This window comes from Hyla sarda, chromosome 7 (genome assembly GCF_029499605.1).
Source record: "Hyla sarda isolate aHylSar1 chromosome 7, aHylSar1.hap1, whole genome shotgun sequence".
NCBI classification, from domain to species: Eukaryota; Metazoa; Chordata; class Amphibia; order Anura; family Hylidae; genus Hyla; species Hyla sarda.
In genome coordinates, this window is record NC_079195.1 from 226,054,604 (window position 1) to 226,076,794 (window position 22,191).

The window sequence follows — 22,191 nt, forward strand, 5'->3', positions numbered from 1 at the left end:
TGTTGCACTAGATGAAGAGAACACGTGGCGTATGTCTCATCGGTTATTGGAACAATGGGCACCAAACGTTCCAATAGGTGAGGACAACGGGTGACACATGTTGGATCGGATGGAAGAACCGGTGCCACGTGGTCACGTGGTCCATCGAATGGGGACAGTAGGTACCACATGTTCCATCAATGGAGGTAATTGGTGTCACATATTCCACTGAATGGAGACAATAGATGCCGAATGTTCCATCGATGAAGACGTCTATCACTACATGTTTCTATTGCAGTGTTTCCCAACCAGGGTGCCTCCTGCTGTTGCAAAACTACAACCCCCAGCATGCCCGGACAGCCAACGGCTGTCCGGGCATGCTGGGGGTTGTAGTTTTGCAACAGCTGGAGGCACCCTGGTTGGGAAACACTGTTTTATTGAAAGAAGACAAAGTACATTTGGGCTTATAAAACAGATGTGTAAAGGACCCAATTTTGTCTCATATGGTATTTGGGCACACATGTACAAGGCCTCAACCAGATAAATAAAATAATTTAAAGTGAGCTGTCCGGAAAATCCCATAACGTTCTTACCAAAAAAAAAAAAATAATTTTCCCGATGCCGAACAGGTAGTAAAAATATTAGCAACATATGTCTGCAAAACTGATGGTTCCATAAAACAACTGTATCAAATGCACAAAGACCAATACGTGATTTGTTTAAATTAAAAATAAAGAACATAATGAATTAATAAATAAAAATAATAATACAAAAAATAAAAAAAAGTTTCTCAAAAAGTTTATATTTTTAATTATTTATTTAATAATTTAATTATTGGCGTTGGCTTTTCCGCCACTTGAACCCATCCCCCTTGATCGTCCTGTACACAGACCCATTTAATGCACCTGTAATTGACCGCCATCAGGATTCATCCCTGGTAAAATAACGCTAATCTTTATTAATTTGAATATAACAATTAGACAGCAGATTCTGGCGGCGAGCAGCGTCGGCCTTGTGCTGCTGGGAGAGATGACTCCGAACAGACTTCTGCTTCTTGTGGTTGTTAACGCTTGTGGTTTTGTGTAATGTCGGTCTCTGTCAGGGACGCCGGTGGCCATATATACAATCATCACAAACCACAAGGGTGGTTGACTTCCCCACCAGTGTAATCTCCCAATCAGGAGCCGATACTTTACTGGTCAAGTGGCTTCTACGGAAAAAAAAAAATAATAATTTAAATTTACGACTGTCGCCCAGGGAGATTATAAATATGGTAGACCAGTGTTTCAAAGCCAGGGTGCCTCCAGCTGTTGCAAAACCTCAACTCCCTGCATATCAACTTAAAGGGGTTATCCCGGAAAAAATTTTTTTTTTATATATATATATCAACTGGCTCCAGAAAGTTAAACAGATTTGTAAATTACTTCTATTAAAAAAATCTTAATCCTTTCAGTACTTATGAGCTTCTGAAGTTGAGTTGTTCTTTTCTGTCTAAGTGCTCTCTGATGACACCTGTCTCGGGAACCGCCCAGTTTAGAAGAAAATCCCCATAGCAAACCTCTTCTAAACTGGGCGGTTCCCGAGACACGTGTCATCAGAGATCACTTAGACAGAAAAGAACAACCCAAGAAGCTCATAAGTACTGAAAGGATTAAGATTTTTTTAATAGAAGGAATTTACAAATCTGTTTAACTTTCTGGAGCCAGTTGATTTATATATATATATATATATATATATATATATATATATATATATATATATATATATAAAAGTATTGTCCTGCATAACCCCTTTAAGGAAATTCCTTCTGATAAAAAACGAAAAAAAATTGGAGTTAAAATTTTATTACCGGTTTCTGTTCCCTCCCTAGACTTTTGAAAAATTTGGTACATATTCCATCCCAATGTTGCCAATTCCAAAGATTTTGACTGTTCCGATAGAGTTGTAACTGGTTGACTTTCTTTTATTTTATTTTTATTTATATTTTTTTCACAATTTTATTTAATTTGTTATTTTTTTTACAATTTTGTTTAGTCATTTTGTATTTCTTCTAAAACATGGCACCACTTTTGTCCCTTACCAAATTTTTTGCTATGTTGCTTCTCCTCCGATCTTACATGTCTTAACAGAAAGAGAGACAATCACTGTCCATATACTTTACTAGGATATATGGATGTCATAGAGAGGGGTCTGGTGCTCAGGATCCCCCATTCCACCTATAATATATATATATATATATATGTATATATATATATATATATATATATATATATATATATATATATGTATATATACATACACACACATACATATATATATATATATATATTTTTTTTTTATTAGTATATATTTTTCAATAATAATTTCATTATTTATTATTATTTTTGTAATTTTTTTTATTTTACTTAATTACATTTTTTTTTCACTCCATACAAACTAAATTTAAATGTAATTGACTCATATGATTATTATTTTTGTGCCATCATGACGTTTTATTGTACACAAAAGTAAAGGACCCCATTGAACACTTGCTGTATATGTCCTGGTCCCTTTTTGTCCCTCCTTGGTTTTTATTCTGTTCACCCTCCTCTTACTATTCTTATTTTAATAAAGTAAAGGACCCCTTGTTATATTACACAATAACAATGCACAAAAAAGAAATAAATAAAAAAGGTGTAATTATATTATTATCAATATATTAGGTTACATTTTACTTTGGCGGGCAGGTTATGCTTCCGATACAGTGAGTCACATGACACGTGACATCACTGCTCCCCAAAAACAAGATCGATTTTACAGCTATGATGTCACTATCTCATCAAATATATATATATATATATATATATATATATATATATATACCGTATTTTTCACCATATAAGACGCTCCGGCATATAAGACGCACCCAATTTTAAAGGAGGAAAATCTAGAAAAAAAGATTCTGAACTAAATACAATGTAAATTATAGGACAGTGATCTTCAACCTGCGGACCTCCAGATGTTGCAAAACTACAACTCCCAGCATGCCCGGACAGCCGTTGGCTGTCCGGGCATGCTGGGAGTTGTAGCTTTGCAACATCTGGAGGTCCGCAGGTTGAAGACCACTGGTATAGGAGGTAATACTCACGTATCCCCGCCGCTCTGGACCGTCACCGCTGCCCTGGATGTTGCCCTCCATCGCTGTCGCCGCGTCCCCGGGGTGTCCCCGTCGCTCCGGAATGTCTCTGCTGCCCGCGATCCTCGCTCTCCATTGCCGCCATAGCGTCACTACGCACGCCGCTCCTATTGGATGACGGGACGGCGTGCGCGACGACGATGAAGGAGAGCGCCAGCCATGCAGTAAATCCGTCACGGAACAGTCATTCGCCAATCGGACACCGTGGAGACAGGTAAGGTCCCTCCCGGTGTCCTGTAAGCTGTTCGGGACGCCACGATTTCACCGCGGCGGTCCCGAACAGCCCGACTGAGCAGCCGTGTTAGTTTCACTGTCGCTTCAGAAGCGGCGGTCAGCTTTGATCGCCGCGTCTGAAGGGTTAATACAGGACATCACCGCGATCTGTGATGTCCTGTATTAGCCGCGGGTCCCTGCCATTGACGGCCGCAGGGACCGCCGCGATAGGACAGGGTTTTAATGTGCATTTGCCGTATAAGACGCATCAACTCCCCCCCCCCCCCCCCCCCAGTTTTGAGGAAGAATAAGTGCGTCTTATACGGCTAAAGATACGGTATATATGACATGGACCTTACTGCATATTTACACTAACGCATCTTGTGCATGTCCTCGGGGGGGGGGGGGGGGGCTATCTTTTCTGAAGGGTAAAAATTAAGACTTTGATGTTACAACAACAACAAAAAAATTTAAAAAATAAAAAATAAAATAAATACAAAAGCCTAATCATTGAAAATAAATAAAATAAAATTATAACAATACTAAAAGCAGTTATAGTTATTGTAGTAATGAGTTATTTAATTTAATTTACTTTTTTTTTTTAAATACCGGTATACAAAAATTTGATTTCTTTTTTTAATTTCCATGGACGGCCGGATACCTTTGTAAAACATAAAAAAAAGAAGATAAACACCTAAGCCGCGCGCGGTAATGATCATGATCTTCCCATTACACAATAATGTGTTATTTTCTTGAATTTTGGCCCCGGTTTAGGTTGTTTGGTTGGGAGCCAAAACCGTCGAGTGTGTCAGTCCACTAGTTTTCTGTGCAGACGAGGACTCTTCTCGCCCAGCTCCTTAAGTCTGGATCGGGGCCAGGTAGGGAAATCCATTTTACATAAAGAATACGCGGCAGCTCAAGTGCTCCGAGACTTTTTACCTACTAAAATAACTTTATGGACAAATGCCAGTCTGCTAGACAGCAGCGGCGCGGAGCATCTGGCATAAAAAAAAAGCAAGGTAATCTGTAAGGGTAACAAAGTTTCCTCTTCTTTTTTTCCTCTCTTTTCTAGAGACAAGGAAATGCCTGTGACTGCACTCGTGGCAGGTCACATGACTTGGCACGGTTTACATGATTGGCCAGAAGCGCAGTATATACGGCCGCCATGTAAGGAACTAAAAAGCTCCTGCCTTTTGCTGAATTCTTAAAATGGCGGACACCGAGCGCTGCGAGGGAAACGAGCCGAGACCCCTTTTCCCTAAATTTTTTATTTTTTTCCCCTCTGCTGGAGTTTTATAAACCTTAACAGATTTGAGTAGAAACAGATTTCTTGCAACTTGCTCTGCGTCTCGATTTCACAGCTCAACATACACTCAGGCACTGTCAAAAACTTGACTGCGTTCCAGAGAATATATTAACTGTAAACTTTCCAAGCGCGCCAAGCAAAAAAAAAAAAAAAGGAGCTCCGTACGGCAGAACAGGAAATCCACGTCCTAGTCTGTGCAGGGCTCGCAGCTTCCAGACGCGCACACCATACATGGTTAATGTGGAGATGGCCAGATGTGATCCTGACTCTGACTATGTCATACAAAATCATTAAAAAAAAAAAAAACTCTGGCAGCGCCGCAGACAGCGCGTTCACTTCCAAGGCCTGGCCAGTCGAACGCTGCACTCAGATGTAAAAATAGTCGCTTGCAGCCTGGCTGAAGTTCAAGCCTTACTGCGGCTGCCAGACACAACAGCAAATCAACGTTCAAGAGAAAGTGTTTACTTCGGCGGTGGCCAAAGATACAAATGCCAACAAACAATCAGGGCCGATTGGCCGGGTCCTGCAGCCGTTTTATCACAAACTGACTGGACCCCGGCCAATAAGAGCGTCCCCGGCCTCCATAACCAGCTGTGTGCCGGAGCACTGCAAGACTCTCTCCAGTGCCACCATGTTGCAGAATGTTTTTGATTTTTTGGTTAAATAGTCCGGTGCAAATAATGTTGAATTATATTTTCTCCCAGGGACAAAATGGTTGACTAGTTCGATGCAAAAATAAAACAAAAAACATATTGAGGAAGTTTTTTCGGCTTTTCTAGGGACAAAATGGTTAACTGGTCCGGTGCAAAAAATGTTGCAGAATTTTGTTTTTGCTTTCCAAACACAAAATGGTTAACTAGCTGATGCAAAATTTTAAAATGTTGCAGAATGTTTTTGGTTTTTAAGGGACAAAATGTTTAAATAGTCCGGTGCAAAAAAAAAAACATAAAAATGTTGCAGAATGTTTTGGGCTTTTCCAGGGACAAAATGGTTAACCAATCTGGTGCATAAAAACAGTGCAGCATATTTATTTATTTTCTTTCCAGGCACAAAATAGCAACCTAGTCCAGTGCAAAAAAAAATATATAAAAAAGGTGCAGAATGTTTTTTGGTTTTCCAGGCACAAAATGATTAACTAGTCCAGTGCACAAAAATATTGCACAATGTTTTTGGCTTTTTCAGGGACAAAATGGTTAACTAGCCTGCTGCAAAGCAAAAAGTTGCAGACAGTTTTTTGTTTTGTTTTTTTCCAGGCATAAAATGGCTACCTAGGCCAGTGCAAAAAAAAAAAAAAAAAAAAAAAAAAAAAAAAAGTTGCAGAATGTTTTTTGTTTTTTTAGGCACAAAGTGGTTAGCTAGTCCGATGCAATTTTTTTTTTCAATAATATTATAATATTTATGGCTTTCTAGACACAAAATGGTTAACTAGTCAGGTGCACAAAAATGCAGTATTTTTATTTTTTTTCCAGGAACAAAATGGTTAACTAGTCCAGTGCAAAAAAATTAAAATAAAAAAGGTGCAGAATCTTTTATGTTAGTTTTTGGGCAGAGGGAAAAGTTAGACAACTAGTCAGATACAAACAATGTTGCAGAATGCTCTTATTTTATGTGAGTTTTTGGGAAGAGGGGAAAATGAAAAATTGGTGCAGTGCAAAAAATGTTGCAGAATGTTTTTTTGGTCGGGAAGTAAAACGGTGAATTAATACAAAATGTTGCTAAAATTTTTTTTTTTTTCTGTTTGTTTTTGGTCAGGGGCAAAATGGTAAACCAATCTAGTGCAAAAATGATGCAAAGGTTCCATCCAGTGCAACATTTTTAAACTAGGGTGCCATCAGTTGTTGCAAAACTACAACACCCAGCATGCCCAGACAACCAAAGGCTGTCCGCGTATTCTGGTAGTCGTAGTTTTGCCACAACTTGAGGAACCCTGGTTGGGAAACACTGCTCCAGTGCAACAATGTTGCAGAATATGGGTGGAAAAAATTGTTGCACAATGTTTGTTTGTTTTTTTGGGGTAGAAATGGTTAACTGGTCCGGGGCAAAAATTCTGCTGAACATTTGAAACTTTTTGCAAAATTTTGGGCCGGGGGCAAAATAACTAACTATCCTTGTGCAGGGATGATGCCGAATGTTTTTGCTTTGAAGATGAACAGTGCAAAAACTGGTTAAAGGGGAAAAACATTTTTATTTTTTTTAAATCAACTTGTGCCAGAAAGTTAAACAGATTTGTAAATTACTTCTATTTTAAAATCTTAAAGAGTACCTGTCACCAAATAAAACATTCAATATAATGTTCCCTTGTGTAATTAGCAGACACTTTTCCATTCACTTTCTTTTAAAATTATCAACATAAAAAAGTTTAAATATAAAAATGGCCACTAGGTTGCTCTGTTCTGTTCCCTGCCACAATTAATACAGTGAGTTTGGTCTCCTCCTGGCCTGGCAGGAGTCCAAACTCAGGAAGTGTTTCTCTCCACTGAGCATGATTGACAGCTGCACAGAAAGCGAAAGTTCCACAGATTCTCACAGAAAGCTGCACAGACTGGCAGCTGCAGGAGAGCCTCACTGATAGCAACACAGATTGAAGGATGCACAGAGCCTGAGGTCTTCTATTCATCACAGCACTGCATCGATGTGAGGGCGGAAGTGGTCCCTCAGCAGGCTTCAGTGATGTCATGTCTGCTGGGAAACGCCTACTTTCTCCTGCTGGGAAATTGAGGAAGCAGAAAGGTATAATGCTCTGAATTTTTAAGGGCTGGAGGTGTGTTAGGAGTAGTTAGGGAACATAGCCTGAGTAAGTTTAGAAAAGTTTATCTGGTGACAGGCACTTTTTAATCCTTCCAGTACTTATCAGCTGTTATATACTCCATAGGAAGTTGTGTAGTTCTTTCCAGTCTGACCACAATGCTTTAATCTGACACCTCTGTCCATGTCAGGAACTGTCAAGAGTAGGAGCAAATCCTCATAGCAAACCTCTCCTGCTCTGGACAGTTCCTGACATGGACAGAGGTGTCAGCAGAGAGCACTGTGGTCAGACTGAAAAGAACAACTCAACTTCAGCAGCTGATAAGTACAAATCTGCTTAACTTTCTGGCACCAGTTGAACCGAAAAAAATGTTTTCCACCGGAGAACCCCTTTAAGAATCTTCTGTCTGACCACCGTGCTCTCTGCTGACACCTCTGTCTGTGTCTGGAACTGTCCAGAGCAGGAGAGGTTTGCTATGAGGATTTGCTCCTACTCTGGACAGTTCCTGACACGGACAGAGGTGTCAGCAGAGAGCACTGTGTTCAGACTGGAAAGAACTACACAACTTCCTGTGGAGCATACAGCATCAGATAAGTACTGGAAGGATTCAGATTTTTAAATAGAAGTAATTTACAAATCTGTTTAACTTTCTGGCACCAATTGATTTAAAAACTAAATGTTTTCCAGTGGAGTACCCCTTTAAGGAACGTCGATTTTTGACTTCTTTTAAACAGATCAATTTGCAAGCGCAACATTTTTTTTAACTTTTTTTTGCCACATGCTCAGTTGACAGCACTTCCTGGCTCCTTCATAGCGGAGGTGTTAGGAACACGTAACCAACTGGAGCAACAATGATAGAATCGAAAAAATTGCCAGGTCTATCCATTCATCTGGAAAAGAGCAGGTCACACTTTTCTAATTTAAAGTGGCAACTTCGTGTTCTTTATACGAGACCCGAGGGAACATTTTAGGTTCAGCCGAGGGGGTTTTTGTTTGTTCTTTTTTGTCTTTTTTTTTTTTCTTTTCTCCTGGTTCTTTCTTTAAACATTTAATAATGTAGAGTGTAAACGTTGGCCACAGATTCAAACCGAGGTGAGGAAATAAAAAAATGCGATAAGTCGTAAAATCTTAAAAGAAAAGATGAGGCCCCCCCCCGGGCATTGCATCATTGTGTATGGAACAAAATGGAAGAATAAAATGGACCCATGTTATTTGGAAACACATCATCGGCACACAAAATAAAAGTCAATATAGAAACTTATTGTACTTGTTGTTTTTGGTGTTGCAACTTTTTGGAAGCCTCAAATGCAGAAAGTCCTTTAGAAATAACAAAGTTAGCGTTAGAGCCTCCCAATGCAACACAACCCGAGTAGGGAAATATTGTGTCCAGTAAGTTGCAATTTGCTCCCAAAACATTTGTGGCCATAAAAAGTGCATTTTTAGGCAACCTATTTCGAAGTTAACCATATATATATATTGATATATATATATATATATATATATATATATATATATATATATATATATATATCTCCATCTATCTAATTAACACACACACACACGCATATGTATATTTATTTATTTAAAATATTTATAAATAGTTGCTAATTGTATCTTTGTAGTTTTATTGAGTGGGTAGACCTTTAAAGGGGTACTCCGCTGCTCAGCGTTTGGAACAAACAGTTCCGAATGCTGGAGCCGGCGCCGGGAGCACGTGACGTCATTGACCGGCCCCCTCATGACATCACGCCCTGCCCCCTCAATGCAAGTCTACGAGAGGAGGCGTGACTTCCGTAGACTAGCATTGAGGGGACGGGGCGTGATGACATTAGGGGGCGGGGTTGTGACGTCACAAGCTCCCGGACATCATTGACTTGCATTGAGGGGGCAGGGCGTGACGTCATAACCCCGACCCCTCATGAAGTCAGGCCCTGCCCCCTCAATGCAAGTCTATGGGAGGGGGCGTGACGGATGTCACGCCCCCTCCCATAGACTTGCATTGAGGGGGCAGGACGTGATGATGTGAGGGGGCGGGGTTATGACGTCACGAGCTCCTGGCACTGGCTCCAATGTTCGGAACAGTTTGTTCCAAACGCTGAGCAGCAGATTACCCCTGTAAAGACCCTCATCTCCCGGGCCCTTTGTCTCTTATTACTGGGGGCCACCGTTGATCAATGCTGGTAACAAGGCCCCCATTGGTAGCCATATGCATTCATGCTGCCCACGAATCCAGAGGCATTCTTTGCACCGGCCACTGATCTGACCCTTAGGCTAGGTTCACACTACGGAATTTCCGCCTGCAATTCCGCTTTGAAATTTGTGAACGGAAAATCCATTTGGGAAAATCTGCTTGGAAATTTCCACCTGAAGAATGGCGTTGCTCATTCTTCAGGCGGAAATACTCGCGGAATACATTGCAGTCGATTGGAGACTGCAGTGTCCGTGCGGTCCCAGCGCTGACTGATTCAGTCGGCGCTGCCCGCACTCGGAATCTCCGGGTGGAAACAAAAAGGAAATAACGGAAAATCTGCTTGGAAATTTCCACCTGAAGAATGGCGTTGTTCATTGTTCAGGCGGAAATACTCGCGGAATACATTGCAGTCTATCGGAGACTGCAGTGTCCGTGTGGTCCTTGCGCCAACTGAATCAGTCGGCGCTGGCCGCACTTGGAATCTCCAGGCGGAAACTTTCTTCCCGGTGATTCCGCAGTGTGAACCTATCCTTAGGGCCCCTGCTCTACAACCATTGGTTCCATGATGTGACCAATAGGAGGCAACCATCATCTGCCCTGTTGTCTATAGCAGAGTATCTACACAAAAAAATGTGGAGAATGTTATCGCGGCCGCAATGATGTCACCGCTGTCGCGTCTGGCCTGGCTGTAAATCGTATCAGGAATCATATCAAAGGGGATCACCGGAGGAATGTTCTGTCCTCATAGTCAACAAGACGGAATAAGGCAGGATGAGTTCTGTTACCTACATGGTCTGAAACGTCAGCCGGATTAACTGTGGATCAGACGGAACAACTGCAGCCATGGCCGCCCCTCCCCGGACAATGAAGAAGCCTGATTACCCGTCTGACATACATTATATAGGAGATCTAGGACTTCTCTATGAGTGATACATTATATAGGACTAGGACTTCTCTATGAGTGATACATTACATAGGAGATCTAGGACTTCTCTATGAGTGATACATTATATAGGACTAGGACTTCTCTATGAGTGATACATTATATAGGAGGTCTAGGACTTCTCTATGAGTGATACATTATATAGGAGATCTAGGACTTCTCTATGAGTGATACATGATATAGGTCTATGACTTCTCTATGAGTAATACATTATATAGGAGATCTAGGACTTCTCTATGAGTGATACATTATATAGGAGATCTAGGACTTCTCTATGAGTGATACATTATATAGGGGATCTAGGACTTCTCTATGAGTGATACATTATATAGGTCTATGACTTCTCTATGAGTGATACATTATATAGGAGATCTAGGACTTCTCTATGAGTGATACATTATATAGGACGTCTAGGACTTCTCTATGAGTTATACATTATATAGGAGATCTAGGACTTCTCTATGAGTGATACATTATATAGGAGATCTAGGACTTCTCTATGAGTGATACATTATATAGGAGGCCTAGGACTTCTCTATGAGTGATACATTATATAGGAGATCTAGGACTTCTCTATGAGTGATACATTATATAGGAGATCTAGGACTTCTCTATGAGTGATACATGATATAGGTCTATGACTTCTCTATGAGTAATACATTATATAGGAGATCTAGGACTTCTCTATGAGTGATACATTATATAGGAGATCTAGGACTTCTCTATGAGTGATACATTATATAGGGGATCTAGGACTTCTCTATGAGTGATACATTATATAGGTCTATGACTTCTCTATGAGTGATACATTATATAGGACTAGGACTTCTCCATGAGTGATACATTATATAGGAGATCTAGGACTTCTCTATGAGTGATACATTATATAGGGGATCTAGGACTTCTCTATGAGTGATACATTATATAGGGGATCTATGACTTCTCTATGAGTAATACATTATATAGGAGATCTAGGACTTCTCTATGAGTGATACATTATATAGGTCTATGACTTCTCTATGAGTGATACATTATATAGGACTAGGACTTCTCTATGAGTGATACATTATATAGGGGATCTAGGACTTCTCTATGAGTGATACATTATATAGGAGATCTAGGACTTCTCTATGAGTGATACATTATATAGGGGGTCTAGGACTTCTCTATGAGTGATACATTATATAGGGGATCTAGGACTTCTCTATGAGTGATACATTATATAGGGGATCTAGGACTTCTCTATGAGTGATACATTATATAGGGGATCTAGGACTTCTCTATGAGTGATACATTATATAGGGGGTCTAGGACTTCTCTATGAGTGATACATTATATAGGGGATCTAGGACTTCTCTATGAGTGATACATTATATAGGAGATCTAGGACTTCTCTATGAGTGATACATTATATAGGAGGTCTAGGACTTCTCTATGAGTGATACATTATATAGGAGGTCTAGGACTTCTCTATGAGTGATACATTATATAGGAGGTCTAGGACTTCTCTATGAGTGATACATTATATAGGAGATCTAGGACTTCTCTATGAGTGATACATTATATAGGAGATCTAGGACTTCTCTATGAGTGATACATTATATAGGAGATCTAGGACTTCTCTATGAGTGATCCATTATATAGGAGATCTAGGACTTCTCTATGAGTGATACATTATATAGGAGATCTAGGACTTCTCTATGAGTGATACATTATATAGGACGTCTAGGACTTCTCTATGAGTGATACATTATATAGGAGATCTAGGACTTCTCTATGAGTGATACATTATATAGGAGATCTAGGACTTCTCTATGAGTGATACATTATATAGGAGATCTAGGACTTCTCTATGAGTGATACATTATATAGGAGATCTAGGACTTCTCTATGAGTGATACATGATATAGGTCTATGACTTCTCTATGAGTAATACATTATATAGGAGATCTAGGACTTCTCTATGAGTGATACATTATATAGGAGATCTAGGACTTCTCTATGAGTGATACATTATATAGGGGATCTAGGACTTCTCTATGAGTGATACATTATATAGGTCTATGACTTCTCTATGAGTGATACATTATATAGGACTAGGACTTCTCCATGAGTGATACATTATATAGGAGATCTAGGACTTCTCTATGAGTGATACATTATATAGGAGATCTAGGACTTCTCTATGAGTGATACATTATATAGGGGATCTAGGACTTCTCTATGAGTGATACATTATATAGGGGGTCTAGGACTTCTCTATGAGTGATACATTATATAGGGGGTCTAGGACTTCTCTATGAGTGATACATTATATAGGGGATCTAGGACTTCTCTATGAGTGATACATTATATAGGGGATCTAGGACTTCTCTATGAGTGATACATTATATAGGGGATCTAGGACTTCTCTATGAGTGATACATTATATAGGGGGTCTAGGACTTCTCTATGAGTGATACATTATATAGGGGATCTAGGACTTCTCTATGAGTGATACATTATATAGGGGATCTAGGACTTCTCTATGAGTGATACATTATATAGGAGGTCTAGGACTTCTCTATGAGTGATACATTATATAGGAGATCTAGGACTGCTCTATGAGTGATACATTATATAGGGGATCTAGGACTTCTCTATGAGTGATACATTATATAGGGGATCTAGGACTTCTCTATAAGTGATACATTATATAGGGGATCTAGGACTTCTCTATGAGTGATACATTATATAGGAGGTCTAGGACTTCTCTATGAGTGATACATTATATAGGAGATCTAGGACTTCTCTATGAGTGATACATTATATAGGAGATCTAGGACTTCTCTATGAGTGATCCATTATATAGGAGATCTAGGACTTCTCTATGAGTGATACATTATATAGGGGGTCTAGGACTTCTCTATGAGTGATACATTATATAGGACTAGGACTTCTCCATGAGTGATACATTATATAGGGGATCTAGGACTTCTCTATGAGTGATACAATGTAGAGTATCGGATGCTTAGGATGACTACTACATGCTCAGAATGGGTCCACCTACCTCAGCCATGCATGGACAGTACAGAGATAATGTGATGTTACATTTGTATACTGTGTGTAGTCGGTAACTGCACTGAATCAAGTTACATTTTTCTGATAAAGAGCTCTAAATATTATATATATAATTGCTACATGTGGCCACCTTTCCCCTCTAGCATAAAGGGGTATTCCAGGGAAAAACTTATATATATATATATACATATATATATCTCAACTGGCTCCAGAAAGTTAAACAGATTTGTAAATTACTTCTATTAAAAAATCTTAATCCTTCCAATAATTATCAGCTGCTGAAGATGAGTTGTTCTTTTCTGTTGGGAACTGCACAGAGTAGAAGAGGTTTTTATATCGGGATTTGCCTCTACTCTGGACAGTTCCCGAGACAGGTGTCATCAGAGAGCACTTAGACAGAAAGGAACAACTCAACTTCAGCAGCTCATAAGTACTGAAAGGATTAAGGTTTTTTAATAGAAGTTATTTACAAATCTGTTTAACTTTCTGGAGCCAGTTGATATGTATATATATATATATATATATATATATATATATATATATATATATATATATAAGTTTTTTCCTGGATAACCCCCTTTAAAACACGCACTGAAGACAGGTTTATTAGAGAGTTAAAGGGGCTCTCTGCTTTGAACAATGCCTTAACAATAAGATGATCACAATGTGTCCCTCCTATCCCCCGCTTCCCAGCAGGCATTGTGTAGGCATTACACAGTGTCCATTCAAATTAATGGTCCACTAAAGGGGTTACCCCAAGATGCAAAATTATCCTTTATCCACAGCTTAGTGCTCGGCAATACTGGTAAGCCCCATAGAGAATGAATGGCGCAGTGGCTGAACATGTGCAATGTTGCTCCGATTACACTGGACAATTGACCTTCCTTTGTGGGAAGAACCTCGCCCCACCCAACCCCCACGATCAGCTAGTTATCCCTCTAATAAAAGGATGACTTAATATCAGGTTAACCCCTTCTATCTCTCCTTTATGGAAGCAATTTGGATCTGTCTGCAGGGAGTTCTCTATGTCCATGCAGGGGATTTGGAGCAATGTAACAGACCAGCGCAGCATCCGTCCCGATTATACGATTCCATAGCTCCTCATCATAAAATTGTAAAATCTAGCACCAAATGTTTCGTGCACCGGCGGTGAGGAGGCTGTTGGTCTCATTTGCACCGAGCATTATTTTTGGTTCATGTCAGTTCTGCTGTAAATGCCAAGAAGAGGAGACGGAGACATGAACTTCTGGTGTGAGACATCTGAACTGTGATCAGAGCGTCACCCCCCTCCGGATCTTTCCAAATTCTCCTAAACTTTCCATCGTTCATATTTTGCACTTAGAGGTTTCAGTCTGTTGCAGCAAAGAAATACAGGCTAAATGCTTCTCACAGCTGAGGGTTTGCTGCAATTGGATACAGTTTTAACAACCCTCAATGAGCTAAATTGGCATTTCCTGATCTATCACTTTCCAGCTGTTGCAAACACTACAACTTCCAGCATGCCCTGACAGCCGGAGGCTGTCAGGGCATGCTGGGAGTTGTAGTGTTTGCAACAGCTGGGGACCCACAGCTTGGGCAACGGTCTAAATCAGTGTTTCCTGACCAGTGTGCCTCCAGCTGTTGCAAAACTACAACTTTCAGCATGCCCGGACAGCCGAAGGAACATTCATATTTACATCTAGAAATACATGGTAAATACTTCTTACAGCTGAAGGTTTGCTGCAATTGGATCCAGTCTCAACAATCCTCAATGAGCTAAATCAGCGTTCCCTGTCCTATGTCTCTCCAGCTGTTGCAAACACTACAACTCCCAGTGGTAGGCTGTAAGGGCATGCTGGGAGTTGTAGTGTTTGCAACAGCTGAGGCACGACAGGTTGGGAATCACACCAAATCAGTGTTTCCTAATCAGTGCGCCTCCAGCTGTTGCAGAACTACAACTCCCAGCATGTCCTGTGAAGGAACATTCATGTTCACATCTAGAAATACAGACTTATGGTTTGCATTAGATCAGCTTTAACTATATTGTTGTCTGGGCATGCTGGGAGTTGTAGTTCTGCAACAGCTGGAGGCACACTGGTTGGAAAATACTGGCCTATGGCTGTCCGGGCATGCTGGGAGTTCTAGTAGTGCAACAGCTGGAGGCACACTGGTTGGGAAACACTGGCCTAAGGCTGACTGGGCATGCTGGGAGTTGTAGTTTTTAAACAGCTGGAGGCACACTGGTTGCAAAACACTGGCCAAAGGCTGTCAGTGCATGCTGGATTGTAGTTCTGCAACAGCATGAGGTACCCTGGTTGGGAAACACTGGGCTAAGGCTGTCCGGGCATGCTGGGAGTTGTAGTTCTGCAACAGCTGGAGGTATCCTGGTTGGGAAAGACTGGCTTAAGACTGTCTGGGCATGCAGGGAGTTCTAGTTTTGCAACAGCTGGAGGCACACCGGTTGGTAAACACTGGCCAAAGGCTGTCAGTGCATGCTGGGAGTTGTCGTTCTGCAACAGCTGGAGGTACCCTGGTTGGGAAACACTGGCCTAAGGCTGGGGCATGCTGGGAGTTGTAGTTTTTAAACAGTTTGAGGCACACTGGTTGAAAAACACTGGCCAAAGGCTTTCCGGGCATGCTGGGAGTTGTAGTTTAGCAACAGCTGGAGGAACCCTGGTTAGGAAACGCTGCTGTGTAAGTTTATTCGGAGAAAAAAGGGGAGCGCTGTCACTTTAAATCCTTCTCATTATGGAATGTCTGCTCCCAGAGAAGCATCTGTCACCATCACCCAGAGGCATTGTATACATCCCGCGCCTGCTGAATTGTGGAAACGAATGTACAGTAAAAAATCAGGGAAGTTTACAAGCGCGGGTCATTCAGCTCTCACTCTCATCACGGTCGCTGGCAGCGTGAGAGCCGCAAGATCGAGAAGGAAATGCAGGACTGGCGACAAATTAAAGGGGAACGGATCCGATGCGGTGTTTTTGGTCTCTGAAGGTCGGAACAGTATAGGATATTTAGTTTAAAAAAAACAAACAAAAAAACAAAAACAAAACTAAAGTCTTAACTAAAAAAATCTCCTACCGTTCCCTGTATACAGCGCCGCTGCAGACCTATGTGACACGTATACTGATCCTGCAGAGACTCCATTCCCTCTGATCCCAATACTAGTGTCTGTAGGTGATGAAAAAGCAGAGGGAAGAAAGAGACACTTTATAAACAATCGGAAAAAGAAGTATCCAATAGAGACCTATGTGTCTCCATGGCAACAGACTACAAACAAGCCCTGTGTAGTCTGCTCCTGCAGCCATGTGTTTCTCCATCCCGAATCTACAGACAGTAGAAGAGGAGGAAAAGTCACTGCAAGAATCAGACGACACAAAGTGTTTGTAGTCTGTAACCATGGAGACACAAAAGTCAATGCAGGAACTGTATACATACATTTTTTTTATTTTTTATCTGCAGTCATGTGTTTAGAAAATTTGGGGGGAAACAAATTTTCCTAGGAACGCCCGTTCCTGATAATCGGCCCATGTAAAATGGCCAGTGATCAGCAAAGGCTCGTTCGTCGGCTGATCACATCTTTTGGGCGGCCAATTAAATCATTGTTATTGGGGATAAGGGGGGATGTGCAGCTGACAGTGATCAATTTAAAAGGGCTGCACCCCATTATCTGCAACCCGCTCTGCCATACCTTCTGACCTACAGGATGGGAACTGCATGGACTAGACTACACTGAGTGTAGTCTGTAACCATGGAGACACATAGGATGACACAGGAGTTGCATACACAAAATGGTAGAGGTAGAATTCTAATAAAGACTATTAGATGTGATGGAGTAATAGTTGCAAAAGTCTTCATACCCTATGAATAAAGTACAAATCTCCTGCACCAGTGGTCAGTGCTCAAAGTGTGGCCCTCAAGCTGTTGCAAAAGGATCACCTATGTGGCTTTGGTGAACCTCAGGTGGCGGCACTTTACTCCCCTTACCGCTGCAAAAAACAGTAAGTGAACATCAGCTGGCGGCACTTTACTTCCCTTACCGCTGCAAAAGCAATAAGTGAAACTTAGCTGGCGGCACTTTACTCCCCTTACCGCTGCAAAAAACAGTAAGTGAACATCAGCTGGCGGCACTTTACTTCCCTTACCGCTGAAAAAGCAATAAGTGAAACTTAGCTGGCGGCACTTTACTCCCCTTACCGCTGCAAAAAAAGTAAGTGAACATCAGCTGACAGAAGTTTACTTCCATTACTGTTTCAAAACCAGTAAGTGAACATCAGCTGCTATCCGGGCATGCTGGGAGTTGAAGTTTTGCAACAGCTGGAGGGCCACACTTTGAGACTACTGCCTTGCACTATGACCTATGTGGCTTTAGTGAACCTCAGCTGGTGGAACTTTACTCCCCTTACCGCTGCGAAAACAGTAAGTGAACATCAGCTGGTGGAACTTTACTCCCCTTACTGCTGCAAAAACAATGCAGAAAGTGCGCACACCTCTAAGTCTTACAGAGAGCGGCGCCCTGCAGCACATTTCACTACATTCACCCTTCTTACATATTTACGACCCGCGACGCCTCCAATTACTCCTCATAAGATGAAGAAGAAAATCCCATGAAATGAAGTGAATAGGAGGCCGGGGGGAGACGATAAAGCCCCCAAACAGAGCGGAGATGTGGTAACTGTGTGTCGGTAACCTGACATTACCCACATCCTGTGTGCCATGTGAACTGCAGCAAATTATAGTAATAAAAAAAACGCCACTTAAAGGCCCTGATTCTATCTCGGCACAAAGACTTGTGGGCAATTCCCTCATTGTCGCACAGTACACATTAGCGCCTGTAAGCTGTAATTTGCCGCGGCGCATCATTAATGACCTGAATAGTGGCTGTTCACACATACATATTTAATTACAACAGCTGAACAAATTACATATTTATGACGGATAAAACGGGGGTTGCCAGTATAATTCATTTGCTATGCATGCAGGTACAAGGCTTCCATCTGTACCAGCATCTGTACAACAAGAGCTGACAATTAGCCATTGTATGGAAGGGTCGGCTCCGGGTGAACCCCAGATACCCCTATAGTTTGGGGTTTACAAAGCTCTGCAGCGTGCGGCAAACTGATCTGCAATGTACAGAAGCCCACCACAAAGTGCTCTGCAAAGTACAGGAGAAGCCCACCACAAAGTGCTCTGCAAAGTACAGGAGAAGCCCACCATAAAGTGCTCTGCAATGTACAGGAGAAGCCCACCATAAAGTGCTCTGCAATGTACAGGAGAAGCCCACCATAAAGTGCTCTGCAATGTTCAGGAGAAGCCCACCATAAAGTGCTCTGCAATGTACAGGAGAAGCCCACCATAAAGTGTCTGCAATGTACAGGAGAAGCCCACCATAAAGTGCTCTGCAATGTTCAGGAGAAGCCCACCCCAAAGTGCTCTGCAATGTACAGGAGAAGCCCACCACAAAGTGTCTGCAATGTACAGGAGAAGCCCACCATAAAGTGTCTGCAATGTACAGGAGAAGCCCACCACAAAGTGCTCTGCAATGTACAGGAGAAGCCCACCATAAAGTGCTCTGCAATGTACAGGAGAAGCCCACCACAAAGTGTCTGCAATGTACAGGAGAAGCCCACCACAAAGTGTCTGCAATGTACAGGAGAAGCCCACCACAAAGTGTCTGCAATGTACAGGAGAAGCCCACCATAAAGTGCTCTGCAATGTTCAGGAGAAGCCCACCACAAAGTGTCTGCAATGTACAGGAGAAGCCCACCACAAAGTGCTCTGCAATGTTCAGGAGAAGCCCACCATAAAGTGCTCTGCAATGTTCAGGAGAAGCCCACCCCAAAGTGCTCTGCAATGTACAGGAGAAGCCCACCCCAAAGTGCTCTGCAATGTACAGGAGAAGCCCACCACAAAGTGCTCTGCAATGTACAGGAGAAGCCCACCATAAAGTGCTCTGCAATGTTCAGGAGAAGCCCTCCCCAAAGTGCTCTGCAATGTACAGGAGAAGCCCACCCCAAAGTGCTCTGCAATGTACAGGAGAAGCCCACCACAAAGTGTCTGCAATGTACAGGAGAAGCCCACCATAAAGTGTTCTGCAATGTTCAGGAGAAGCCCACCATAAAGTGCTCTGCAATGTACAGGAGAAGCCCACCACAAAGTGTTCTGCAATGTTCAGGAGAAGCCCACCACAAAGTGTCTGCAATGTACAGGAGAAGCCCACCATAAAGTGTTCTGCAATGTTCAGGAGAAGCCCACCACAAAGTGTCTGCAATGTACAGGAGAAGCCCACCACAAAGTGCTCTGCAATGTACAGGAGAAGCCCACCATAAAGTGTTCTGCAATGTTCAGGAGAAGCCCACCATAAAGTGTTCTGCAATGTTCAGGAGAAGCCCACCACAAAGTGTCTGCAATGTACAGGAGAAGCCCACCACAAAGTGCTCTGCAATGTTCAGGAGAAGCCCACCATAAAGTGCTCTGCAATGTTCAGGAGAAGCCCACCCCAAAGTGCTCTGCAATGTACAGGAGAAGCCCACCCCAAAGTGCTCTGCAATGTACAGGAGAAGCCCACCACAAAGTGCTCTGCAATGTACAGGAGAAGCCCACCATAAAGTGCTCTGCAATGTTCAGGAGAAGCCCTCCCCAAAGTGCTCTGCAATGTACAGGAGAAGCCCACCCCAAAGTGCTCTGCAATGTACAGGAGAAGCCCACCACAAAGTGTCTGCAATGTACAGGAGAAGCCCACCATAAAGTGTTCTGCAATGTTCAGGAGAAGCCCACCATAAAGTGCTCTGCAATGTACAGGAGAAGCCCACCACAAAGTGTTCTGCAATGTTCAGGAGAAGCCCACCACAAAGTGTCTGCAATGTACAGGAGAAGCCCACCATAAAGTGTTCTGCAATGTTCAGGAGAAGCCCACCACAAAGTGTCTGCAATGTACAGGAGAAGCCCACCACAAAGTGCTCTGCAATGTACAGGAGAAGCCCACCATAAAGTGTTCTGCAATGTTCAGGAGAAGCCCACCATAAAGTGTTCTGCAATGTTCAGGAGAAGCCCACCATAAAGTGCTCTGCAATGTACAGGAGAAGCCCACCATAAAGTGCTCTGCAATGTACAGGAGAAGCCCACCCCAAAGTGTCTGCAATGTACAGGAGAAGCCCACCCCAAAGTGTCTGCAATGTACAGGAGAAGCCCACCACAAAGTGCTCTGCAATGTACAGGAGAAGCCCACCCCAAAGTGTCTGCAATGTACAGGAGAAGCCCACCCAAAGTGCTCTGTAATGTACAGGAGAAGCCCACTACAAAGTGCTCTGCAAAGTACAGAAGTCAACCTTAAAACTGCTCTGCAATGTACAGGAGAATCCCCCCCCCCCCTCCAGTGCTCTGCAATGTACAGGAGAAGCCCACCCCAAAGTGCTCTGCAATGTACAGGAGAAGCCCACCACAAAGTGCTCTGCAATGTACAGGAGAAGCCCACCCCCAAAGTGTCTGCAATGTACAGGAGAAGCCCACCATAAAGTGCTCTGCAATGTACAGGAGAAGCCCACCACAAAGTGCTCTGCAATGTACAGGAGAAGCCCACCAAAGTGCTCTGCAATGTACAGGACAAGCCCACTACAAAGTGCTCTGCAAAGTACGGAAGTCAACCTCAAACTGCTCTGCAATGTACAGGAGAAGCCCACCCCAAAGTGCTCTGCAATGTACAGGAGAAGCCCACCTAAAAATGCTCTGCAATGTACAGGAGAAGTCCACTACAAAGTGCTCTGCAATGTACAGGAGAAGCCCACCTAAAAATGCTCTGCAATGTACAGGAGAAGTCCACTACAAAGTGCTCTGCAATGTACAGGAGAAGCCCACCACAAAATGCTCTGCAATGTACAGGAGGAGCCCACTACAAAGTGCTCTGCAATGTACAGGAGAAGCCGACTACAAAATACTCTGCAATGTAAAGGAGGAGCCCACCCCAAAGTGCTCTGCAATGTACAGGAGAAGTCCACCACAAAATGCTCTGCAATGTACATAAGTTCATCACAAACTGCTAAGCAATATACAGAAGTTCACCACAAACTGCTCTGCAATGTACAGGGGAAGCCTATCACAAAGTGCTCTGCAATGTACAGGAGAAGCCTATCACAAAGTGCTCTGCAATGTACAGGAGAAGCCTATCACAAAGTGCTCTGCAATATACAGAAGTTCACCACAAAGTGCTCTGCAATGTACAGGAGAAGCCTATCACAAAGTGCTCTGCAATGTACAGGAGAAGCCTATCACAAAGTGCTCTGCAATGTACAGGAGAAGCCTATCACAAAGTGCTCTGCAATTTACAGAAATCCATTACAAACTGCTCTGCGATGTACAGAAGAAGCCACCCACAAACTATTCTGTTATGTACAGGAGAAACCAACCACAAAGTGCTCTGCAATGTACAGGAGAAGTTTATGTTACATGTTCTAATTCCTCTACAGCACCCCTACAGGACAGACAAGGCATTACACAATTTTCAATAAATTGAGTGGGAAATTGGTGTAATGCATGGACTTACTGACCAAAGAGCATCCTGCTGCCGAGACCCCCAGCGATCACATTATCAGTTAGGTGT

At 42.3% G+C, this 22,191-nt stretch overlaps 1 protein-coding gene across 16 annotated transcripts in view; it reads right to left on the bottom strand.

The window, feature by feature from the left end:
• Nucleotides 1–22,191, bottom strand: part of NFIA (nuclear factor I A) — a 581,540-nt gene that overhangs the window by 230,454 nt on the left and 328,895 nt on the right. For 8 of the 16 annotated variants that reach the window (XM_056532915.1, XM_056532922.1, XM_056532920.1 and 5 more), the window contains exon 3: nucleotides 16,677–16,766. The exons of the other annotated variants lie outside the window; for them this stretch is intronic. In XM_056532915.1, coding sequence (XP_056388890.1) covers nucleotides 16,677–16,766 — 90 coding nt within the window. The remainder of the gene's footprint in view (nucleotides 1–16,676; nucleotides 16,767–22,191) is intronic. 16 annotated transcript variants of the gene reach the window in all.